The sequence below is a fragment of the Puma concolor genome, chromosome A1 (assembly GCF_028749965.1).
Source record: "Puma concolor isolate L17-30 chromosome A1, mPumCon1.1.hap2, whole genome shotgun sequence".
Lineage (NCBI taxonomy): Eukaryota > Metazoa > Chordata > Mammalia > Carnivora > Felidae > Puma > Puma concolor.
The window spans coordinates 121,661,121-121,684,960 of NC_141667.1; the positions used below are offsets into that span (position 1 = coordinate 121,661,121).

A 23,840-nucleotide genomic window follows, 5' to 3' on the forward strand; every position below is an offset into this window, starting at 1 on the left:
ACATAACAGCAATCACAGTGGTTAGTTAGCATTTATTAACAATGTGCCAGGCATGGTGCAAAGCCCTTTATATGATTACCTAGTTTCATCCTCACAAGAGGCCTGTTTGGTAGAAACTGTGGTTAAGCCCCCTTCACAGAGAAAGTCAGAGATTCTGTAACTTGTAAGATGACAAAGCGAGTCAGTGTGAGAGACGGGAGCTGAACCCACGTGGTGTGAACCAGAGCCTGGGCACTTAACCACTACAGCATGGTGTCCCCTGGAAGGCAGACATGTTCGGAAAGTTGCCAGTGTATCGAATCCGTGGGGAAAAGGAAGGCAAGGAAATCCAATTTTACGGTCATCAGGCTCACATGGCCCAAGAAATTCATCTCCCTTAAGAAAGGCATTGCCAGCAAGTCCTCAGCTCACAGTCCTGGGTTTACAACACTCTATCCACCTCCACCCCAGGAGGTGGCCTATCTGCTGGGACAGGAATTCCCAAATCCTGTTATCTATGGATGGGGCTGGAGGAAATACTGCTGAGGTTTGCTTTAGCAACTCCCTTTTGCCTCTGTGTCTCATCTTACCTGCCTTTCTGTGTCTTTAGATGACTTTGCATCCATTTTATGTGAATTTCATAATTAAACTCCAAGGGTAGTTCCCTTGGTCCCACCCCACCCCCAGGGAGTCCCCAACATGATAGATTAACCCTGCCTCGTAAGACTGCAAACTGCTTCAGAATCCTTATGTGTATCTCCATCGGAGAGAGGGGGGAAAAAGCCATATCTGGGATGTAATCATCAGTAAAAACAGTTTGTCACATTAAGTAATGAAAATCCTACCCTCCTCCTACATGTGTACACCAGGGCTCCACCTCAAGGACTGGAAATATTAACAGTTGCCTAGGTATGCTCAGGAGTTCACTGAGGAGAGGGAATTCGCATTTGAACTCCTTTAAAAAAGCAGACAGAAATGAATGAAGGATCTGCTTGAATAGACAAGACTAAATCCATATGAGCTGTGAATTATATTCCCAAGAGCAAATCAAATCTTACATCCACTTACATGGATGCTCTGCCCAAAGAATGAGAAAAGTGAAAGCACATGTGAGGAACAGAGAGCAGATACAGTTGGTGCGGTCTTGCAGAGAGACAGGTTGAGAGGATGAATGAGTGTACCAGAGCCCCAGGGTTAGCCCCAGATAAACAGCTGTATAGTGAGCCACAGAGCTTGCACATATCCAGGCATGTCTCACTTGTACCTCTGAGACAAGGCTTGACCGAATAATTAGTGTACCATAAAGTTTTAATCAAAGTTGTTTTTTCAAAGTGCTGCTTTGAACACGAGTTATCATACGGGAGTTTAGAAGTTAGTCAAAGAAGTCTCAACAAGCAGATCCTTTAAACTCAGCCTTCCCTTGGCCCCTGCCTACTCTTGATCATAATCTGGATGAACTTTAACTTCCCACCTCCAGTGGAACATACATATCTTTACAAAACAAATAGCAATGGCCTAACTGTTGCGCTTGCTTAAGTCAGCTGAATTGTAACAATGTATCAATATTCCAAACAAAACAGAAAGCGTATGCTGGCCTTAATAACTTCTTTCTGTTTTTATTATTGCTGTTGATATCAAATTCATATGATATACACTTCACCATTAAAGAAAAATACAATTCACTGGGTTTTAGTGTATTCTTAGTTTTGTACATCCCACTACCTAATTCCAGAGCTTTTCCATCACTCCAGCAATAAACTCTATACCTGTTAGCAGTCACTCCCCACTCCCTCTTTCCCAAATTCCCAGGCAACCACTAACCAACTTTCTATTTTCATGGATTTGACTATTCTGGACATTTAATACAAATGGAATTATATAACATGTGACCTTTTGTGTCTGTCTTCTTTAAAATTTTTTTTTATGTTTATTTATTTTTGACAGAGAGAGAGAGAGAGAGCATGAGCATGAGCAGGGTAGGGGCAGAGAGAGAGGGAGACAGAATCAGAAGCAGGATCCAGGTTCTGAGCCGTCAGCACTGAGCAGGAAGTGGGGCTCGAACTCACAGACTGCGAGATCGTGACCTGAGCTGAAGTCGGACGCTCAACCGACTGAGCCACCCAGGCTCCCTGTGTGTCTGTCTTCTTTTACTGAAATAATGTGATTGATACGTGTTGTAGCATGTATCAATTAGTACTTCATTCTTTTTTATGGCTGGATAGTATTCTTTTGTATAGATATGCTTTTGTTCATGCATTCATTAGCTGATGAACATTTAGGTCATTTCTATTTTTAGGCTATTAAGAATAATACTGTTAAGGACATGCGTGTATAAGTTTTTTCTGTGGATAAGTAAATTTCTTTGTTTCTCCTCAATAGACACTTAGGAGTAGAATTGCCAGCTCTGTGTTTAACTCTTTGAGGAACTCTGGTGGCTGTACCATTTTACAATCTCATCAGCAATATATGAGAGTTCCAGTTTCTCTACATTCTTACCTACACTTATTTTTTTCCCATTTTTTAAGTTATAGCTATCTTAGTGAGTATGAAGTGATATCTCGTGTGTTTTTTGCTTGCAGTTCCCTAGTGACTAATGATGTTGAGCATCTTTTCATGTGTTTATTGGCCATTTGCATGTCTTCTTTAGAAAACTATTCAAGTCATTTGCCCATTTTATTTTTTAAAAAAATTTTTTAACGCTTATTTATTTTTGAGACAGAGAGAGATAGAGCATGAGTGGGGGAAGGGGCAGAGAGAGAGGGAGACACAGAATCGGAAGCAGGCTCCAGGCTCTGAGCCATCAGCCCAGAGCCCAATGTGGGGCTCGAACTCACGGACCGCGAGATCGTGACCCAGGCTGAAGTCGGACGCTTAACCAACTGAGCCACCCAGGCACCCCGGCATTTGCCCATTTTTAAAGCATATGGTTGTCCTTTTATTATTGAGCAGCAAAAGTTCATTATATATTCTGGATCTACCTTATGATTTGCAAATATTTCTCCCATTCTGTGAGTTGTCTTTTCATTTTCTTCATAATGTCCTTTGAAGCAGAAAAGATGTTGATTTTGATGTAGTCCAGGTTGTCAACTACTTGTTCCTTGTTTGGTTGTGCTTTTGGTGTCATACCTAAGAAACCATTACCTAATCCAAGGTTACAGAGATGTACACCTATGTTTTCTTCTTAGGGTGTTACCGTTTTAGATGTTACATTTAAGTCTTTGATCCATTTTGAGTTAATTTTTGTATGTGGTGTGAGTTAAGAGTCCCACTTCATTTTTCTGCATATGACCATCCAGTTGCCCCAGCACCATTTGTTGGAAAGATTATTCTTTCTTCATTGAATAGTCTTGACATTCTTGGCAGAAATGCGTTGACAACAGACATGTGGGTTTCTGGACTTTCAGTTCTTTTCCATTGACCTATATGTCTAGATTTATACCAGTACCACACTAACTTGATTACCATAGCTTTGTGGTAAGTTTCGAAATCAGGAATTGTGAGCCCTCCGAATTTACTCTTCTTTTTAAAGATTATTTTGCTGTGCTGAGTTAATAACTTTAAAACATCAAGTTAATTCTCTAAGGGAAGACACTTTCAAAAAGGCACTGTGACCTCTGCTTGGTATGTAGTAGGTACTGTTTTTTTTTAACGTTTATTTTTGAGAGTCCCGGAGGAGGGGCAGAGAGAGAGGGAGACACAGTATCCGAAGCAGGCGCCAGGCTCTGAGCTGTCAGCACAGAGTCCAACGTGGGGCTTGAACTCATAGACTGCAAGAACATGACCTGAGCCGAAGTCGGACGCTTAACCGACTGAGCCACCTAGGTGCCCCTAGTAGGTACTTTTGAAAATGCTTGTTGCATGGAATAGATTAATTTTATCTCTCTTCCAACTCTGAATGCCAAAGTCACTTGTTTGGAGCCTCTCCTCAACCTCTTCTCCTTTCTAAGAAAATAACTCTGTAAATATGTTATATTCTGTAAATACATCTGTTGGAGCACCTGGAACACTTAATTATATTTATTTGTTTATGTGTCTATTTCCCCCATTAGACTATAACCCCATCAAGGACTAGAATCACATCTAATTCATCTCTAGGTCCCCAAAGTCATGCCCTGAGTAGATGACCAATGTGTGTTTGTTGGAAGGAAAGAAGGCAATGATCAAAGAAGGGAAGATGGGTGGGAAGGTAAGAGAGAAGAGAAAGTAAAAGAGAAAGAGAAAAGAAACAGCTAACATTTACTAAATGTTTATAAAGTTCCGTACATTGTTTTAAGAGGCATTATCTCATGCATTCTCATAGCAACCTTACAAGTATTCTTATAATCCCCATTTTACAGTTAAAGATAGTAAGACAAATAATTAAATAATTTGCCCAAAGTCATACAATTAGCAAGTAGCCTAGGCAGCCCGGCTCCTTGGTTGTTTTCTTGAAAAACACACCATGCTACCTGTCAACTAAAGACTAAAATAAAAATAGATCCCTGGGCTCTCCATTTAGAGATTGGTTCAGTAGGTTTGAGGTGGTGCCCAGTTATCTGTACTTTAAATGAATTACCAAATGATTTCATGGACAACTCCATTGGAAACAACATTATAAAGGATGTCCAAATAAAACACCAGGGAGGGTCAAAGCAGGGAAGACTGGGTGAGATGTCATACTTGGAAGGAGGAGCTAGGAAAAGTAAGGGACACCTGGATACTAGTAAAGATAAGTGGGGGGTGGCGGGTAGGAAAAACAAGCTATTTGTAGTCTAACCAAGGAGGAGAATGGACCAAGCAACCAATACCACTTCAACCACTGGCTCCCAGTTGGTCCTGTCTGTGACTGTGTTGCATACAATGCATGTACCTTTTACTAAGTCCATATCATACCTAAAGTCTACTTCAGAATATCCTATGAGTGGGGCACCTGGGTGACTCACTCCGTTGAGCGTCCGACTTCGGCTTGGGTCATGATCCCGCAGTTTGTGAGTTCGAGCCCTGCGTTGGACTCTGTGCTGACAGCTCAGAACCTGGAGCCTGCTTCACATTCTGTGTATCCCTCTTTCTCTGCCTTCCCCTGCTCATGCTCACTCTCTCTGTCTCTCAAAAATAAACATTTAAAAAAATGAAAAACAAAAAAAAAGATTATCCTATGAGCAAATGAATGATCCACAAAAACAAGACAAACAACTAGCATGTATTTTTGCTTATCATCACCAGGCTATGTTCTCAGCGCTTTATATATAAGAACTCAGTCTTCACAACATTCCTGAGGCTGGTACTATTGTCTTCCCTCAGGTTACAGGTAAGGACTCTGAGGCACACAGAGGTTAGGAAGTTTATCAAGGTCACATAGGTAACAAGTGGAGAACCAGATTCAAACCCAGGCAATTTGGCCCCAGAGCGGGTACCCTTAACCACTATGCTGCTTCTAGATGGAAGATAATGAAGGATGAGGCCCATTAATGTTGTAATTCAGAAAAGCTACTTGAAGCACATTCTCAGTTGAACAAAACGAACACACACACCCTTCTGAACTCCTGTTGTTGGCCCAGCCCCAGTAAGAGTGTTAGGAATACTATGAGGACTTTGAGAGCACTTGGCTCTCTCCCCTCAGAGGCTGCAGAAGCCAACATCAGGTGGCTAGTCACTTGTATCCCTGGTAGTGGGGGTGTGGAGCAGGAAAGAATCCCAAAGCCAAAATCAAAACCCAGTCTTCTGCTGCCTCGCTCCATGCTTTGTCTTAGTATGTTATACAAACTTTGATGGCAAAGTGAAAGGGTTTTTGATGGCATGGATATAAGTAAACAAATGAATTTGTGGGTTGACACATCACCAGCAATAAATTCATAAAAAGTCAATATTGACATGTGAAGATTAATATATCACTGTGTTTAGTGTGTAGAGAATTCAGCTAGGAGTTAGGAAAGCTTGCATGTTCATTTTGGTTCCTTGGCAGGTCAGTCACACTACAGACAAATCATTCCATTTCTTTGTGCTTTTCATTCTTTTGGCTATAGAATTTTGCTGGTTAAAGAGCATGAGATCAACCTCCTCGCTTTTAAATGTCTTTCTTTATTTGAGCATGCTCAGTTGGATATGGAAAATCTATGGTTCTCTTGGGTTTCATAACGATCAGATCCCACAGGGATATGTAACTTGTGTGGTTTATAGAATTATAGGACCCCAGAGCTGTGGGGATCCTGATAAATCATATAGTGAAAATGTCCAGGTAGTGGCTGAATTTCTTTTACAAAAACCCCAGCAGGTGCTCAGTGAGTCTCACTTTGCAATTCATCATATAAAGAGGAAAGTGGTTTAGTTTAAAGGAACCTACTGGGGTGTGTGTGTGTGTGTGTGTGTGTGTGTGTGTGTGTGTTCTCTAATTGGGGTATGCCTACCTGTCCTTTTCACTTTCTGCAGAGATTGTGATTTGTTGGTTTCCTTACATTGCCAGTTCCTAGCACAGGGTTTAGTGACAATAATCATGTAATATAACAGCGCTTATGAAATGTCAGAGTTTATGGGTTTTTAGAGTAGCTTATTTAATCTGTACAAAGCAAATACTATTATTACCTTTATTTTTCAGATAAAGAAATTGAGATTCAGAGAGGTTAAGTAACTTGCCTGAAGACACATGTCTACTAAGAGGTAGGGTCTCAAGTCTATTTCAGACTGAGCTGGAGCTATTAATAACTAAATAAATGTTTACTGAATCAAATTAATGATATTCCTATTCATGCCTTATTTCCCTGAAATGGATGAAAGAGAAGTGTAAAGCTTATATATGTAAAACATTAGCAATATTTGTGTTAAGCGTTGTGGATGTAATTCAACTAAGGGATTGATATTTTTATATTAGAGTTTTTTCTTCAGCTATCTGCTTTGAGTATCAAAAACAAATAAGAAGACGTTAAAATATTTTAGTACATACTTCACTAGACTGTAGTTACAGAAACTGTATTTAAGTTAATATATTATCAAGTCTACTATAAATAAAGCAATAAAATATAAGACTGCATTGATATGGAAAGCAGAGTAATAATTTAGGCTGTCCTAAAGAGGAACTAAGTAAAACATTTCTTTTGGAGTATTAACTGAGGTTTTTTTTTTTTTTCTTTTAAAGCATAGCCTAAAATAGAGAAGCAATTTCTATATTAATTGAAAATGAAAATTTGAGGCAGAATGAACTGAGGTTGATAGTCTCACTTATGTACATACGTTTTAAAGAAACAGTTTGGCCATCTCACCTAGTCAATCATTAACAGGAAGCTGTAGCCAAACTCTTGAAGAAGGTAAAGTTTATTTTTAGACATCCAACTGGCTTCTCTCTCTGGCCTCCCCTTCTCTTTTAGGGTCACCCTAGATGCCCTGTAACCTTAGCCTATGTCTTTGTTTCAGAAGTAGCAGCACCCATGTTTTAGACCTTGAATTTTTATGTCAGGATCATTTCAGATGCAAGTGTTAAAGAGGTCATTCCAACCGGCTGAAGTGAAGGAGGAAAAGAAGGAGAAGGAGAAAGAGAAGGAGAAGCAGAGGAAGGGGAAGAGGTGGAAGAGGAAGAAGAGGAAGAAGAAGGAGAAGGAAAAAGAAGAAGGAGGAAGAGGTGGAGGAGGAAGAGGAGGAGGAGGAGGAGAGGAGGCAGAGAGAGGAGAAGTAGTAGTGGTGAGGGGAGGGGAAGAGAAGAAAAAAGGAAACAGAAGAATGGGGAGGGTGAGAAAGGAGAGGAGGAATTTATCAGAATGTGTAATGTTGAAGTCTAGGGGTAGCCCTAGTCTCAGGATCTGGACATCCAAATTTTATTATTGGGAATCTATTTCCAGATCTCTTTGGTTCCCCCACCCCCCCCCTTTTTTTTTACCACCCTCACTGTATTGGAAGTTCTAAGTGGTACAATACAGTTCTCCAAGCTTGCATTTTATCAGTTTGAAAAGGGCATGTTTCTGAATAGTCCCAAAGGACCTAAAAGGAAGACTCATTTTTGCCTGTTAAGTACCCATCTCTAAACTTAGTCTCTGATAGGACAGGCCTGACCCATCCATAGAGTTTGGGATGGGGCTAATCCCACCACAAATATATGGAGTGAAGTTGGGGAAAGGATAGTTTTCCAAAGGAAAATTGAAGTTCTAGTACCATATGTGGAGAGTAGATGCATGGCGGGCAAAACAATATCTACGTACCATCTGGTCCTCATAGAGGACATAGAAGACACTCACAGAGCAAGGAGGTTGGTCATCACAATGATTGTGGTATCTCTAAATGATCCCTTTCAGGTGACTCTTCCCAGTTCATATATAAACCAATCCTCTTGAAGTTATAATACAGTTAGCATAAGGATGGATTAGCAAAATTGGGTCCCTAAGCAACACGTGAGGGTCTTCAGGTAGAAGCCTGCTTGGCACAGCTATCCATGACTCTTCCTCTAATTGAATTTTTCTAGAATGTCTAAAGGAATATGAAAGTAGAAAATGAGCTGGTAATGGACAAGCATATTTTCAATAAGCCCACTAATGTGGCACATTTGGGTACTTGATGATTTGTTATCAATTACAATTGACTGAGTAATTTTAATTCTATACTACAGAAATACATTCACAACGGTGCAAAGATATAGCCACAAGGGTGTTCATTGCAGCATGGCTTCCAATAGTGAGAAACTGGAAACAAATATTCATCAACAAGGAAAAGTTTAAATAAATTATAATATAGCCAACAATAGATACCTATGCTGCTATTACCGGAAAATATTGACATGGAAAGATGTCCAAAAACATTTGATGAATAAAAATGAGAAATATGCATAGTAAAATCCCACTTAAAAAATAGTGTGTGTATACATGCATAGACAAAAATGTTCTAAAAGGATGCACACCGACTCAAAAATAGTTATATCTGCAAAATGGGATTGTGTGGGGGAGGGGGTTTTCGCTTTTGACTTTATGCATTACTCTCATTTAATGGTTGGATTTTTAAAATAAGCATGTATATTTTAGCATGGATTATTTTAAAGTTTTTTTTAAGACAGAAGTAATATCTATCTAAAGATATGTTTCCATCTTCTAATGCTATCTACACAGTGATAACCAGTTTTCTTGGAAGCCCCTGATCTTCCTTCTGTAAAATCTTTCCCCCTTGTCATATTCAAAGCTTATACCCTCACTCCTCACTGTTCTCCATTTGCTCTATAGAGTGACCTAGTCAGGACATATCACCGTATTAGGCATTATTTCTAATAATATAATGAAAAAAACCTGACTTGGGGCGCCTGGGTGGCGCAGTCGGTTAAGCGTCCGACTTCAGCCAGGTCACGATCTCGCGGTCCGTGAGTTCGAGCCCCGCGTCGGGCTCTGGGCTGATGGCTCAGAGCCTGGAGCCTGTTTCCGATTCTGTGTCTCCCTCTCTCTCTGCCCCTCCCCCGTTCATGCTCTGTCTCTCTCTGTCCCAAAAATAAATAAACGTTGAAAAAAAAAAAAACAACAAAAAAAAACCTGACTTATAAAGCATGTATGAAACATACTACCAGAACATTCATTTAGTAACCTATTTTTTTTCACAGTTTATCCCCTCACTAGTTCCAGAGAGAACTTATTATTATCTCATAAAAAAATAAATTTAGATAGGTAGAGATATCTCATAGATGGAATACAATTAAGCAATTAGAAACTGATCAAAGAGGCTCTGTTGGTGTGATGAACAGAAGCACATGGGATGAAATCACAGAGAGGTAAAATAGAAAATGAAAATCAGGACCAAGGAAAGAGGAATAAAAATATGCTGGACATCATTCAACAACTATTTGCTGATGGTAATTATAGGGATGGAAAACCCATCAGGCCTATGGAGCTAAAATTAATCAGCAAGTATTCACAGAGTGCCTCCTGCTTCTATTACTGGTTCTGGCTTCCTGCCTGCCCAGTGCCCAGGCTGGAGACATTTGCGTGACATTCAGATTGTCAAGATAGAAGTAGCAAAATAAGTAGGCAGAGGCTCACAGCAGCCTTCTCTATGCTATCGTGTTTGTTAGAATCATCGTCAGGCAAGACAAACTCCTTCTGCAAAAGATTATGAAACGAGCTTCAAAGTTGTAAACATCACTATATCACCTGAAAAGGGCCCAATTAAGTAGAAGTACTATTTCTGTAAAGCAATAGTCAATCCATGTGTGTACTACTTAAAAATTTTAAAGTACAAATCTGCATTCTCTTTTTCTGTTAAAGTCAGGAAGGGAAATCAGGAAGACCCGTAACAGCTATGCCTAACTTTCAGAGTTCTTTCCATTGCTGACAAACATTTTAGTCACTAGTAACTCCCTTAAAGTATAAAATATGATGTTTATATCACTGGTAATATTTTGATAAATAGCTACTGTAGTGAGCATCTCTTCTCTCTCTTTCTCTCTCATTTTACCCCACTCTTAAATGTCAGTAGTGAGAACGCCACCTAGGTTTTGCTGATCAGACTATATACAACCCTTACATCACTTGGTCATAGTTATTGGTGCAGGGATGAGCATGTGACCAAACTACGCTAATGAAGGCCCTCCCAGAAGCATGCACAAAAATTCGTAGAAAAGAAGAATTCTCTTTCTATTGAAGTTACTAAGCTGGTAGGAAGTTTTAAATCAAGGTTCTGTAGGCTATCAGGTGGAGATAGCCTTCTCAGGAATAAAGCCCAAACAGGAAAGTAAAGCTAAGAGAGAGTCCAAACCCTTTGACATCATTTGAGCCCCTGGATCCAGCCATGCCTGAACCTGACAACCTCTAGATTTTTAAGTAAATCAATGAACTTCCTTTTTGCTTTCACATTTGGGTTTCTTTTAAATGCACCAAAACCCCATGCTAGAACACTAATGACAAGCTTTCTTTGTAAGTATTGCTTCTATCAGAAATAACCAAATTACCTGGAAGAGACCCTTCATAATTCAAATCAGTCATGCTTACTCCAAAGCACTCCGATTACCATCTCCACATCCACACCTACCTCCCTATTCTTAAACACCCAGATGACTTCTTGGTGCATATGTAGTACTTTATGCATGTATCACACATCTCTACATTGCTCACACAAGTCTGCATTGTTTGAGAATGACTTATTACTGTATCTGTCTCCATTTCCTCCAAAGTAAATATTGTACTTCATGGTTTTTATATCCCTCTTGCCTTATACTGGGGCCTAATATGTAGTAGTTGCTATTTTGTTGATGGAATTGTATTTTGCTGAAGAAAAGAATGAATGGGAAAGAAAATGAGTTCAGAAAGTCCCTTCTATTAATAATGATTCCATGAATTGAAACCATCAATAACACAGGTAGATAGGGAAGACGCAAAGGAAACCAAATCACTATATCCAAATTGAAGCCTCAAAGTGTCCGTTGTCGGTAGCTGTTGAGAATTTTTCCTTTCTCTGGTCCACAGGGTTGGTGAATGGGAAGAGGGAGTCCATTCTTTTGCAAAAACATTTACCATTTTAGAAATTCCATAAAATGTAATAACCTCTCTTGTAAAATGTTATAACCAAAACATACAACCTGTAATGTGGAGTATCGGTTGTCTGTTGCAAAGGAAGCAGCAGGGAGAGCAGTGGTAGCCAGAAGCTTACTGTTACCTCGCAGGCAATACAGCAGGGTGCCTTATGGTCATGTCCTTATGTATGATATAACAAAGAAAAACTGAGAACAAGGTCATCAGAAGCATAAAAGAGGCAGCACTGTCTGTGCAGCACAGGGTGACTGGGTGAGAGTTTTGTAATTAAAATGGACATATGCTAAGAAAAAAAAAAAAGTCTACCGAACACTGGGATAGGATCAAGGCATTGGGATGAACAAATAATCCCGCTATGTAGGCAAAAATCTTCATATAATGTCTAGAGAAGTAAGAAAACTTCTGAGTCTGTGAGTTCCAGTTATGACATGTTACTGTCTTTTGGGGTTTCCCCTCCCCACTCCCGCTGTAAGGCAATCAAGCCTAACTTTCTCTATGTGCTTCAAAGATATTTACTTAAACGCTGGAACTGCCTTTCTTTCCTTTCCTCCTTCTACATCCAGCACCCAGCTCCTTTTCTCAGGTATGGCTTTCTATGTACTCCCTTCCTTCAACCCTTGAGGCTTCCTAGTCTTCACCACATGGCCTTCCTTTAACAGGGCAGGGGGCAGGACTTCCGCAGAGCTACTGAATGACTGGTTTGCCTGCCTTTGGCCTCCAAATGCTCCCGCTATCCAATGGATCCTAGCTTCTCACCTCCACTGTCACCACCCAGTACGAATCTCCCTCTTTCTCTGGACCTATGCACCTGCCTCCTCACTGTTCTCCCTGCCTCCTCTCTGAGCTCCTACCACCCAGGCTCCACATTGCAGAGTGATCTTTACAAATAGTAAACTATGTCCATTAGCACACGGATAAATGTTTAACAACTGCTATCCAGGGAAGGGGCGGGAGGGAGTATGGGCGTATCTATGTGTCTATACATTACACATTTTGCTGATAGAAAAGATGTGTAACACACAATTTACCAAAAAAAAAAAAAAAAAAAAAAGAGGTAACACTCTTTATCATAAATTCTATATTGCCCACTGATTTTCACAGAACGATTTCGGCGACTTTTGCCAAACTCTCGCAGCCATTGTCAACCCACAGTCGGAATTCAACCATGTTTGGCAAAAGCAGACCGTAATTAAATATTTTATTAAAATCCAGTTCAACAAAGAAGTCATTCCGGACACTGAAGCTCAAACATGAATGCCGGTTGATGTTTTTTACATTAACAAGCAAGACGAAAGAGAAACAACAAAGATGTATATGGGGACAATACTCGTTTGTCCACGATGGGAGAGACTACTTTGTTGATCAGGTAACAGTTTGCAACTTCTAGAAAAATATTTCTTTAATTTTTTGCATTTTTCACAGTTTTAAAAATTAACCTTTATTATTAAAATTTTTCCTATCAGTTTCTTAAGCTTAGACAATCAACAAAATAAATCGAGCTCTGATTTGTAGTTTTCCCATTTCTGTAGTGTAAATACTCCATCATGGTTGATTGCAAACTGTCAAAAGAACATTTCCAAATGCAGAGTTGGATGAGATATGCTGTATCCTATCACTATATAGTACATTCATTTTAAAGAACGGAGGGAGATAACTTTAAATCATAGTAGCAAAATGTAGTCAAATAATTACAAAATGAAGTTTTAAGCATTTGTTACCTTCATTTTTCGAATATTTTATTTAACTGTAAGTTTATAAATAGTTTAGTTTTTAATGTTGGCTAGAACAAGTGACTGAAAAATTCCTGAAAATTGAAGTCGCCTCTTGCAAGCTCATGCAGCTGGGCCAGCTCTCTACTGAATTGTCACTCCTCTACTTAAACTTTTAAGCTGCCCATTGCACAGATTGTCTGGGGAATGTGAGAGGCAATGACAATTTCTCAATAAAATTAGTAATCATTTTTGTTGTGATGAACTGATGATGCAAAAATTCTACAAGTCTCTGCCTGTTTTCTGAACCAAACTTGATGTTTAAAAACCCCTTTTTGTATGCATCATTCCATTTGAGCCTTACAGATTTCCTGTGAGATGATAGGTAGGGTAGATATTATTATCCTTCCTGTACAGATAGAAAAACAAAGGAGCAAATGACTGGCCCCAGCTCATTCAGTTAAGTGGCAAAACAGGAGTTCAAACCCAGGTCTTATATTGAAAATTAAACAGGGGGCTAGAGAAAATTTAATTGAATAATACCAAGATAAAGTTTTCTAAAAATGTAACAAATGTCTTTTGTAACACTCCAGAGTCTGATATCAAATACATTCATATCTTGTTAAGGGATTCTTATACCAAGGGTGTTTTGATCTTTTAAACTCCACTATTTCTGAATTAGCTTAAAAACAAAACATAACCCAGCATGACCTAATAAATAAATAACGTGTAAGCACCAAAATGGAAATGTAGGTTCTCAAAAATTCACTGATGGATTCCACCTAGAAATGGAGCAGATTGAAACAACCTCTACCAAAGGAACATGGGACAGAAAAGGAGATTAAATCAGAAGAGGAAGAAAGCTAATGACATAATGGCCAGCCACAAATGCCACAATGCAAAACAAAGTACATAATATTTGTTACAATCATTCACCGTGCTTGATCTAATGTCTCCAAACTCGAAAAACATGAGGTTCTTGCTTATTTCAACATCTCCCTCATTTATCTGCCAATATTTACCTCATTCTTGAATCAGGTACTACTCAAACTAAGTTCTGTCAGCATAAAGAATATAGATTTAACAGGACATCCACAGAGCATGTCATGCCTATGAACACAAATTGTGATATTTTAGGTTGCTTATGATGAAATCATTGAAAGCATTATGAGAAGCAGCAAAACACCAGGGATGCTGGTAACAATTTAGCATTTCCCAGTTCATGTGGGAATGTTAATTCCAATTACAAAGAGAAGTACCAAAGTGGAATTCATTATGATTAAGAACTTGCTGTACTAAGTGTGAATTGTTTATAACAGACATGTCTGGTGTAAAATGCAAATACTGAGGCAGAAAGAGATGGGACATTTAAAGCTTAGCTGAGTTTTCTCTTGTACCTCTTACCTCACAAAGTTAAACAAGAATAGAACTATTATTGTAAGAAAAGTCAAGATATTATTGTAAAGAAGCATCTAATAGCTATGATAGCTGCCGAAACAATTTTTTAAAGTTCTGACAACCCACAAAAGTTGCTTGTGTTGCCTTAATATAAAATTAACGTATGCAATAATCATATTCAAAATTATTAATACACATAAATGTGATAAGTATTTATTTGATGCCAATTTACATTTACTATTATAGAGTTAAAGTGTGTGTGTATGTGTGTGTGCGTGCGTGTGTGTGTTGGGTGGGGGAGAAGAGACAGAATAGGTGGAAAATAGAGCCATGACAAAGACTCATGGGCTGTAGGAGGTATCCTTATGTAAAAGGAAATATATGTGATAAACAATGATAGAGGTGGGAATGGATGTTGTATATGCCATGCCCTTTCTTCAACAGGATGGATTCCTCTTAATTGACACTACTCAATGCATTCATCTCAACTAATTCAAGTCCTCCATTCTCCCTGGAAAACATACTGACTGATGCCTAGGGAATGCTGAACACTGGAGCCAAGGTTACTTCTTGTACTCCCCACTCTTCTGCTCCCTCCAGTTAACCTATACGTTTACACCAGCTCCTTCTGTTTTTTTTCCCCCAAAACATATTTATTCCATTTGCGCTTGTTATTATAATTAGTTAATTTAAATAATTCATTAAATGATGAACTAGGATTAAAAAAGTAGTTGTTCTAGAAAATCTAAATGGAAAGATGCTATATAAACAATCACTGTCAAATCAGGTGTATGCAAGCCAATTTTAACAGATTGGGGTGAGGTCAGGGGGGCTAAATCATACAAATTTAGAAATCTACACTCACATATATTTGTAAGTACTTTTAATTTCTTGCTCCAATTTGGAAACTGGAGAAAATAGTAATATATATATATATTAGTAATATATATTATATATATATTAATATATATATATATATATATATATATATATATATTAATATATATATAATATATATTAATGACTGCTGCTGATTAAACACTTAGTATGTCCCAGGAATTTGTCTAAGCACTTCACATACTTGAAACTCATTTGATCTTTCTAGTAACTTGGGTTAGTATTATTATCATCCCCATTTTACCGATGATGGAAACTGGGGCACGAAGAATTAGCTTGCCTAAGGTTATATTCCTCATAGTGGTGGAGGTCAGCCAGCCAGTCTGCTTGTAACTGCTGTGCTGTACTGATGCAATTGGGAACATTTTATACACAAATGAAGACAGGGAACTCCAGTCAGTGGGCTCACAAAAGCTTTCACAGAAGTACGACATAAATTTTCAGTTTTAGGTTTTAAAACTTCACATTTGCAAGTATGATTTTAAAAAATAATTCCTCTGCTTTAACTGAATTTTTAGTTTAATTAAATATGAGTCCAGTTGCATCAGCTAAGAGGCTTTGCCTTCAAGAAATGGGCAGGTGAAAGCTAATGGTCTTAAATCTCAAAATGGGAGTTGGGATCTCTATACAATGGAAGGGAATTATTGTAGATACTTGAGCAGGAACATGGCATGATGTAATTATGTTCTGGAAGAGTAATCTGGAAGTCAGGTTTGGATTATTTCAATGGGAATGATTTAAAAAAAAAAAAAAAGATGCACAGAATGGTCAATAAACATTAGCCACAAAGCTTAATAGTTCTAACCATGACAGACACTAGGCTAATCTACAGTTTATGCATGCTTTCAGATGAATGTGAAAGGCTAAAGGATGTGGAATTTTTTTCCATGAAATTACAAAATTAACAGACATATTTAAACCACTGAAAATTTCACCCTTTTGCCCAATTGAAAGGGTTTTCAGTAACAATGTTTAACCTAAAACAATGTCCTTTTCCATTTCAAGATGATCTGCTGGACCTGCAGACAAAATGAGTGGGGAGAAACTTAAAGGGGACTCCTGTACGGTCAAGTATTATTTAAAAACCTAATACCTAACCCGAATTTAAAGAGGTAAGAGATGAAGTGGATTGTTATCTTAGAGCAGAGATTCAATCGAGATAGGTTTATGTAGTGGGGAGAAGTTTTCTATTAGGTATCTGTTACTGTCTCTTTACATATATATGCAAATTATTATATTTTTATAAGGTATTCATATATACAATTCCTAGCGTAACTTTTAAGTAGATGTATTAGGATAATCATATTGGTATGAGTTGTTGAACCCACTTTTAAAATACGCATACGATATTAAATTTGGGTATTGGATTTTTTTTCCCCATGAAACTGTTGATTTGGGGACCAATCCATGCAAGAACCTTGATTTTAGTAACTGGGGCTTCTAAGGTGGAAAAACTCTCCAAGTAGGCAAAGTAGCGTTCTTGAAGTAAATTGTGTCCCCTTTGAGCACCCAAGGCAAGGGCCTCCCTCCAGCTGATTTGCGCCAAGGGAAAAGAAAAGAGGAGTCATCTCTTCTAGATACATAAGGGGGTTCTGTTAACAACTGGGTTGCTCAGGGCTCTGTGTTGGCAAAGGTTTCGGTCCCCTTTTCTGAGGCAGAGGGCAGCTCTTTCTTTTCCAAGATGGCGGCCTGAGAATGGTCTGGAGGCGGCCCGAGTAGGTCGTCTCCGAACAAGCGAGTAACTAAAATGTTTAGTTCTCTCCTTTCACGACGGACAACACATGGGGCAGTTTCTACCCTTCAGAACACAGAAAGGGCTTCTTCCGGAGCCCGCGATCTAGAACCTTTGCCAAGATGGTGGACGCGAGGCCGGGCAGGCGTCACCGTCCTTTACCAAGATGGCGGGGAGCGGCTTCCGGCTCGCGTTTCCCCAATCCTCTTCAAGAAGTCAGAGCAGAGGTGGCCACGGATAGCGTCTGAGCGCTGCCTGAGGAGTGAGTGGCTGCTGCCGAGCGCCGGGGCAGGGATTAGGTGGAGCTGCGGCAGCCTCCGCCCCCGTCAGGAGCTGGCAAGCGCTGTCACCTGTGGGGGCGCAAAAGTTACCGCCCCAAACCCTAAAGCAACACAGCACAACCTTTCCCCGAGTCACAAAAATCATAATATGTGTCGCACAAGGTAGGAAGTTCGGTCCGGGCAAAGCCCAAGCCCTTCGGACGCGGCGAGCTGGGGCAGGGGGCTGGGGCGGGCGTCTCCCGCGCGGACTCCCCTAGCCCCACGCCCCTCTCCTTGGGGACAGGCCACGTGTTTCCCTCGGACTGAGGGGGAGGCGCGTAACGGGAACAGCTGGAGGGAGTTAAATGCTGACATTTTAAAGCTGCGTGTGTTTTGTTTTGTTTGGAGGGGTAGGGGTCCCGTGCACATGAAAGGGTGGGCGACGCACTGAGTGGAGTGCAGCAAATGTCAACATTCGGGTGAGGGGCCTTCACGGGAAACTTGGACACTGGTCCTGGAGAGGGTAGAAGGAGAGGTCAGGAGTTTGCGGGGGAGGGAGGGCGTACTTTGCAAGCAACTTACTGTTTCGCTTGCAACTTGCTTTTAGGCCTGCCACCCCCTGCTTTCCTTAAAAATAATAATAAAAAGTGCAAAGAAATTCAGCACGCCGGAGGTTTTGCATTTGGCGTGCAACTTCCTTCAAGTGTGAGCGCGCTAGCAGGGAGGGAGGGGTGGGGGTTGAACTTGGCAGGCGGCTCCTCCTTCTGCCGCCGCCGCCGCCGCCTCGCAGACTCGGGGAAGAGGGTGGGGGACGGTCGGAGCGCGGGGGAGGGTGGGTTCTGCTTTGCAACTTCTCTCCCGGTGGGAGAGCGCGACGGCGGCGGCGGCTGCAGACGGGGCCGCCCAGACGATGCAGCGGTGGGGGACCTGCCGGCACGCGACTACCTCCGAGTCGAGAGTACGTACGCACCGACCCCGTCCTCTGCCCTCCCTTCCTTAAGCCTCCCCAGAGGGCGTGTCTGGCTGTCCGGCCCCGAGCGCGGCCGAGACGCTGCGGCACCGTTTCCTTGCAACCCTCGTAAGCCCCGTGCTAAGTGACACACTTCGCGCAACTCGGCTCCGAGACGGCGGCGCGGACCACTCCCGCGGCCCTGCTGCGGGCCGCGCCCGGGCGGCCCCCCCCTCCCGCCCCAGACAGCCCGCTGTCACCCGCAGGGGCGCTGACGGCTCTTGCCGCTGGGGGACTGGGCCCGCTCCGGAGTGGGTCGGGAGTCGCGGAGCTGGGCGGGGGCGGGAAGGAGGCATCGAGAAGAGAAACTAGAGAAACTCGGCTTCCCTCCCAAGCGCGCCCTAGAGAGCCCAGGTTGGCCGCTGCCGCCGCCTCTCCCTTTTCTCGGGGGGTGGGGGCGCGAGAAGTCCCGCGCGCTCGGGGAGGGGGGGCGGCGGCCGGCCGCTAGGGTCGGGGCAATGCCGGGGGTCGGAGGCGTTCAGGCGCCGTCGGGGCCGGGGTGGCGGGGGCCAGAGCGGAGGGCGTGGGGGCGGGGGCTGCGGCCGCCCCTGCAGTTGCCGAGCTTCGCCAACAGGTTGCACCGTTCCCCGCCGCCGCGCGGCCCCTCGGGCGGGGAGCGGCCGGGGGTGGAGTGGGAGCGCGTGTGTGTGCGAGTGTGTGCGCGCCGTGGCGCCGCCTCCGCCCGCCCCCCGATCGGTCCCGCTCGCTCGCCGCGGCCGGGCGGCCCTTTCGCGTGTCCGCGCTCCCTCCCCTCCTCCTCCGCCTCCTCCTCCATTTTGCGAGCTCGAGTCTGTGACTGGAGCCCGAGTCACTGCCCGCCCGTCGGGGACGGATTCTAGTGGGTGGAAGGAGACGCCACGGCCGAAGCGGCGGGGCGCCGGGACTGAGGACGCGCGCCTGGGAGCCCGGCTCGCGGGGACTGGCACGGGGCGGGGGGCTGGCTTGTCAGCCGGGAAATGGGAGACTTTCTCAAATAGGGGCTCTCCCTTCCCCCCCATGGAGAAGGGGGCGGCTGTTTACTTCCTTTTTTTAGAAGAAAAAAAAAATCTCTCCCTCCTGCTCCTCCTGCTTTCACACGCTAAGTTGTTTATCTCGGCTGCGGTGGGAGCTGCGGACGGTGGCGGGTGAGCAGCGCCTCTTCCAGAGGTAAGAGGTGGGGAAGGGCCGGGGCTCGCTCCCCCGAGGTGCGGGCCGGGGACGCGAGGCCGGCTCGGGGGCCGCGGCGGGAGCCTGCAAACTTTTATTAGCCTCGGGGAGTGGGGGTGGGGGCTGGCGAGGGCCGGGTGACGGTGACGAAAGGGCAGCGCGCGGGTGACAGCGCTGGCCTCTTCCTCTCCCTCGGCCGCCGTGCCTGGGTCGGGCTGAAGGGGGAGGAACCTGAGCTCGGTGCGAGCGGAGCCTCTCCGAGCTGCCCCGGCTTGCAGTGCTCCGCTTTCCGGGCGCGGAATTCTGGCTTCTCCACTCCCGGCGCCCCAAGTCCCCCCTCCGTGCCCTCCCAGGGGGCTGCCCAAACACCCGTCATTTTCCCTTTTTTTTTTTTTCTTTTCTTCTTCTTTTTTCTTTTTTTCGGTGAACACCGAGCCGGGTCCGAATGCTCCTCGACCGAATACTTCCACTCCACCCTAGTGCGCCCGAGCGCGATCAGGGTTTCTGTCGAGGCTCCAGTGCGTCTCCTTTTGGAGGGCGCGCAGGGATGTGTGTGTGTGTGTGTGTGTGTGTGTGTGTGTGTGTGTGTGCGCGCGCGTGTGCGCGCGCGCGCAGAGAGAGAGCGTGTGTGTGTGAGTGTACACACGCAGGGGGCTGACAGCCTGCAACTTGGAGACTTCGGCCAGGGCTGGCGTTATCTGGTAGAAGTGGGCGTGTCGGAGAAAGAACTCAACAGGTCTGGACACATTTCTTTTACCCTTGCACTTTTTTTCTCCCCCAGGAGAGGGTTTGTTCTTCAGTGCTTGGCATCATTGCGCGCCTGACGCTTCTAAGTGGCCCCTTTTAGAAAAAGACCTTCCCTAGCCGGAATCCTTCTGTGGTCAAGCGCTAGTTTGACGTTTGGGGCTGCAGGCTTGGTAACTGCCTCCTTGTAATACCACTTAAGACCCCTTGCCACGGTTCATTAAGGCCGGTGAATGTGACAGTTACTTGCAATTTAAACTGGGGGATAAAGTGGTTTGAGGGATTGTTTCGGTTTTTTTTTGAAGTATTGTTTTGGTTTCGAGTTGGAAGGCAGCTGTCAAAGCCGCGTGGAAATTCATTAGGCTCCATTTGATACCTTGTGTTTACAGATCCTTATCCGAGAAACACGGCGGAGGGGCGGGGAGATGAGCAGTTTACCCTCAAGATGTGTAGGGGCAGGTCCCCAGCCCCGTCTCCACCTTCATCACACTGCACTTCCCGTGAGGGCCATTGAAGTTTATGCTTAAGGTCTCTCCGCACAGCAGAAGTTTCCTTCCATTGCATAGGATCTGACTGTAATGTCCCAGATCTACTTATAAAAGTCTTGGGCTGCCTGTTAACATCGTGATGAGAAACAATATACTAGCAACCCAAGACTCTCGAGAACAGCTTCCGAATTGGGATTGGTGAAGGTTTAGAACACGAGAAAATTATTCTGAGCATTTCATTGGGTATTATTTTATTTGCGTTTATATGAACGTGATTTCACAGTTGCTTTTTCTGTTTCAGTACCTCTTTATATGGAAAGGGAAAAAATCTTAATTTAGGGATAAAATAGTGTTTCCTACTGAAGGTCTTAAGCAATTTTGAAAAAAAGCTTCATTAGGCGTCTATTGTTTTGTAAGGGTTGAGAGAGTTATATTTGTTTTTAAGTAAGCTAAACTTGTAGCGAGAAGCTGCTGCACTTTCTTTTGCTTTTTAAAATCCAAATTTTAGTTGGCCTGTATAGAACATATGTCATTTCCTGTGTCCAAAATTTGAAGAAGGCAGGCACTTTGAAACAGACACATTTAGTAAGAAATATGGGTTAAATATATGTGTCCTTTTTATGGTATTGGAAGATGAGCAGATCATCATTGTTTTTTTTTGTTTGTTTTTTTGTTTTTAAATGTGCGTGGTTCATCCTAGATTGTACTGAAAGGTTTGGATGTGTGACTAGCAGGTAGGAGGCCAGTTTGGGAGCGATTTGAGAGAGAATTCTAACATAGTAATTACCAAATTTTATGTGTATGGGTTCTCAGAAAAGCAAACAGCCTTGACTGATTGAAAGGAAGTAGGAATTTTAATGATCATACTCTTTTTAAATTAAATACTTTGACATCAGTTTGAACCTTTAGGATAATCAGATGTAATGAGTTATAATGTCTGTGATTAACAAAGTTACAGTTCTGTGAGTGGCAGGATGAATAGCCAAGCTTAGTTTGATACAATTTTGCCCTCCGCTGTGCAATTGAATTGCATTGTGCTTTTAAATGTGCCACACTGAATGGGGGCAGGGGATGCGGATTTTTTATTCTGGAAGACAGAAGCTACTTTAAACAAGGAGTTAAGAGTCGGAGTTAACTAAAAGGTTCATTTAACTGGCTCTTACTAATCAGATCACTGAGATAATGTGACTTTATAGCTTATTATGTCTCCCCCACCTTTCTTTTTTTTTTTTTCTTTTTTCCCCCTGGTAGCTGATGATATTCTCTGATGGACTCCAAGGAATCATTAAGCCCCCCCAGTAAAGAAGAAATCTCTAGCAGTGTGCTTGGTCGGGAGAGGGGAAATGTGATGGACTTCTATAAAACCCTAAGGGGAGGAGCTTCTGTGAAGGTTTCTGCATCTTCACCGTCACTGGCTGCTGTTTCTCAGTCAGACTCCAAGCAGCAAAGACTTTTGGTGGATTTTCCAAAAGGCTCAGGAAGCAATGCACAGCAGCCGGATCTGTCCAAGGCAGTTTCGCTGTCAATGGGACTGTATATGGGAGAAACAGAAACAAAAGTAATGGGAAATGAGCTGGGATTCCCACAGCAGGGCCAAATCAGCCTTTCCTCTGGGGAAACAGACTTTCAGCTTCTGGAAGAAAGCATCGCAAACCTCAATAGGTCGACCAGTGTTCCCGAGAACCCCAAGAGCTCAGCGACCGTTGCTGTTACTGCTGCCCCCACAGAGGAGTTTCCAAAAACACTCTCTGATGTCTCTTCAGAACAGCAAAATTTGAAGGGCCAGACTGGCACCAACGGGGGCAATGTGAAGTTGTATACCACAGACCAAAGCACCTTTGACATTTGGAGGAAAAAACTCCAGGATTTGGAATTTTCTTCTGGGTCCCCAGATAAAGAGACAAGTGAGAGTCCTTGGAGATCAGACCTCTTGATAGATGAAAACTGTTTGCTTTCTCCTTTGGCAGGAGAGGATGATCCATTCCTTTTGGAAGGGAACTCGAATGAGGACTGTAAGCCTCTCGTTTTACCGGACACTAAACCTAAAATTAAGGATAATGGAGATCTGATCTTATCAAGCCCCAACAGTGTGTCACTGCCCCAAGTGAAAACAGAAAAAGAAGATTTCATTGAACTCTGCACCCCTGGGGTAATTAAGCAGGAGAAACTGGGCCCAGTTTATTGTCAGGCAAGCTTTTCTGGGGCAAATATAATTGGTAATAAAATGTCTGCCATTTCTGTTCATGGCGTGAGTACCTCTGGGGGCCAGATGTACCACTATGACATGAATACAGCATCCCTTTCGCAACAACAGGATCAGAAGCCTATTTTCAATGTCATTCCACCAATTCCTGTTGGTTCAGAAAATTGGAATAGGTGTCAAGCATCTGGAGATGACAACTTGGCTTCCTTGGGGACTTTGAACTTCCCTGGCCGATCAGTGTTTTCTAATGGCTATTCAAGGTAAGCCAGATGGTTTTCTGTCTCTTCGGAATGGACGTAAGATGGATGGATAGACTTCAATATTCAACAATTTGTGTTTGTCTTCCAACGACTCCTGTGCTTTTTCGTGTGACTAAATTTTAAGTGGTCCTTTGAAAGTAGGTGGTCTTTCAATCATGCCTAAGTGACGTATCTGTATATAAGCATTTCAAGTTTTCTTTGAAGTAATGGCATTCAGTATCCCACTGGCCGGTAGTGGAAGATTTTATTTAAAAAATTCTAAATAATTTTGCTCATTAACAGGTATCTTAAGTAAAAATTACATAAACTTAAGAGGGCTTTCATATGTAATATTTGTGTGTGCTTTGAAGTACGCTGTTATGTTAGAGTAAAATGTACCCTTGATATTTCACAAAATCAGAAGTTGTGCTCTGGGTTTGTACACTTGTAAAATAGTAGCTTGAGGAGATCTAAGGGTTAAAATTAGAAGATTTAACAATGAGCCTTTTCTCCAGACTGAAGCTTCTGTGGAGGAATTTGAGTTTGGAGATTGCTAAAGCAGTGAGCAGTGTAC

General features: G+C 42.7%; 1 protein-coding gene across 8 annotated transcripts in view; it reads left to right on the top strand.

The window, feature by feature from the left end:
- NR3C1 (nuclear receptor subfamily 3 group C member 1) overlaps window positions 1–23,840 on the top strand; it is a 164,186-nt gene that overhangs the window by 27,812 nt on the left and 112,534 nt on the right. Inside the window, exons 1-2 of one of the 8 annotated variants that reach the window (XM_086701494.1) lie at window positions 17,469–17,620; window positions 22,076–23,287. In XM_086701494.1, coding sequence (XP_086557620.1) covers window positions 22,092–23,287 — 1,196 coding nt within the window. In that variant the 5' untranslated portion in view covers window positions 17,469–17,620; window positions 22,076–22,091. Of the gene's footprint in view, window positions 1–17,468; window positions 17,621–18,251; window positions 18,396–18,458; window positions 18,801–19,032; window positions 19,593–19,701; window positions 20,329–20,359; window positions 20,837–22,075; window positions 23,288–23,840 lie in introns of those variants that run through there. The other 7 variants (XM_086701474.1, XM_086701485.1, XM_086701467.1 and 4 more) reach the window with 7 other exon arrangements.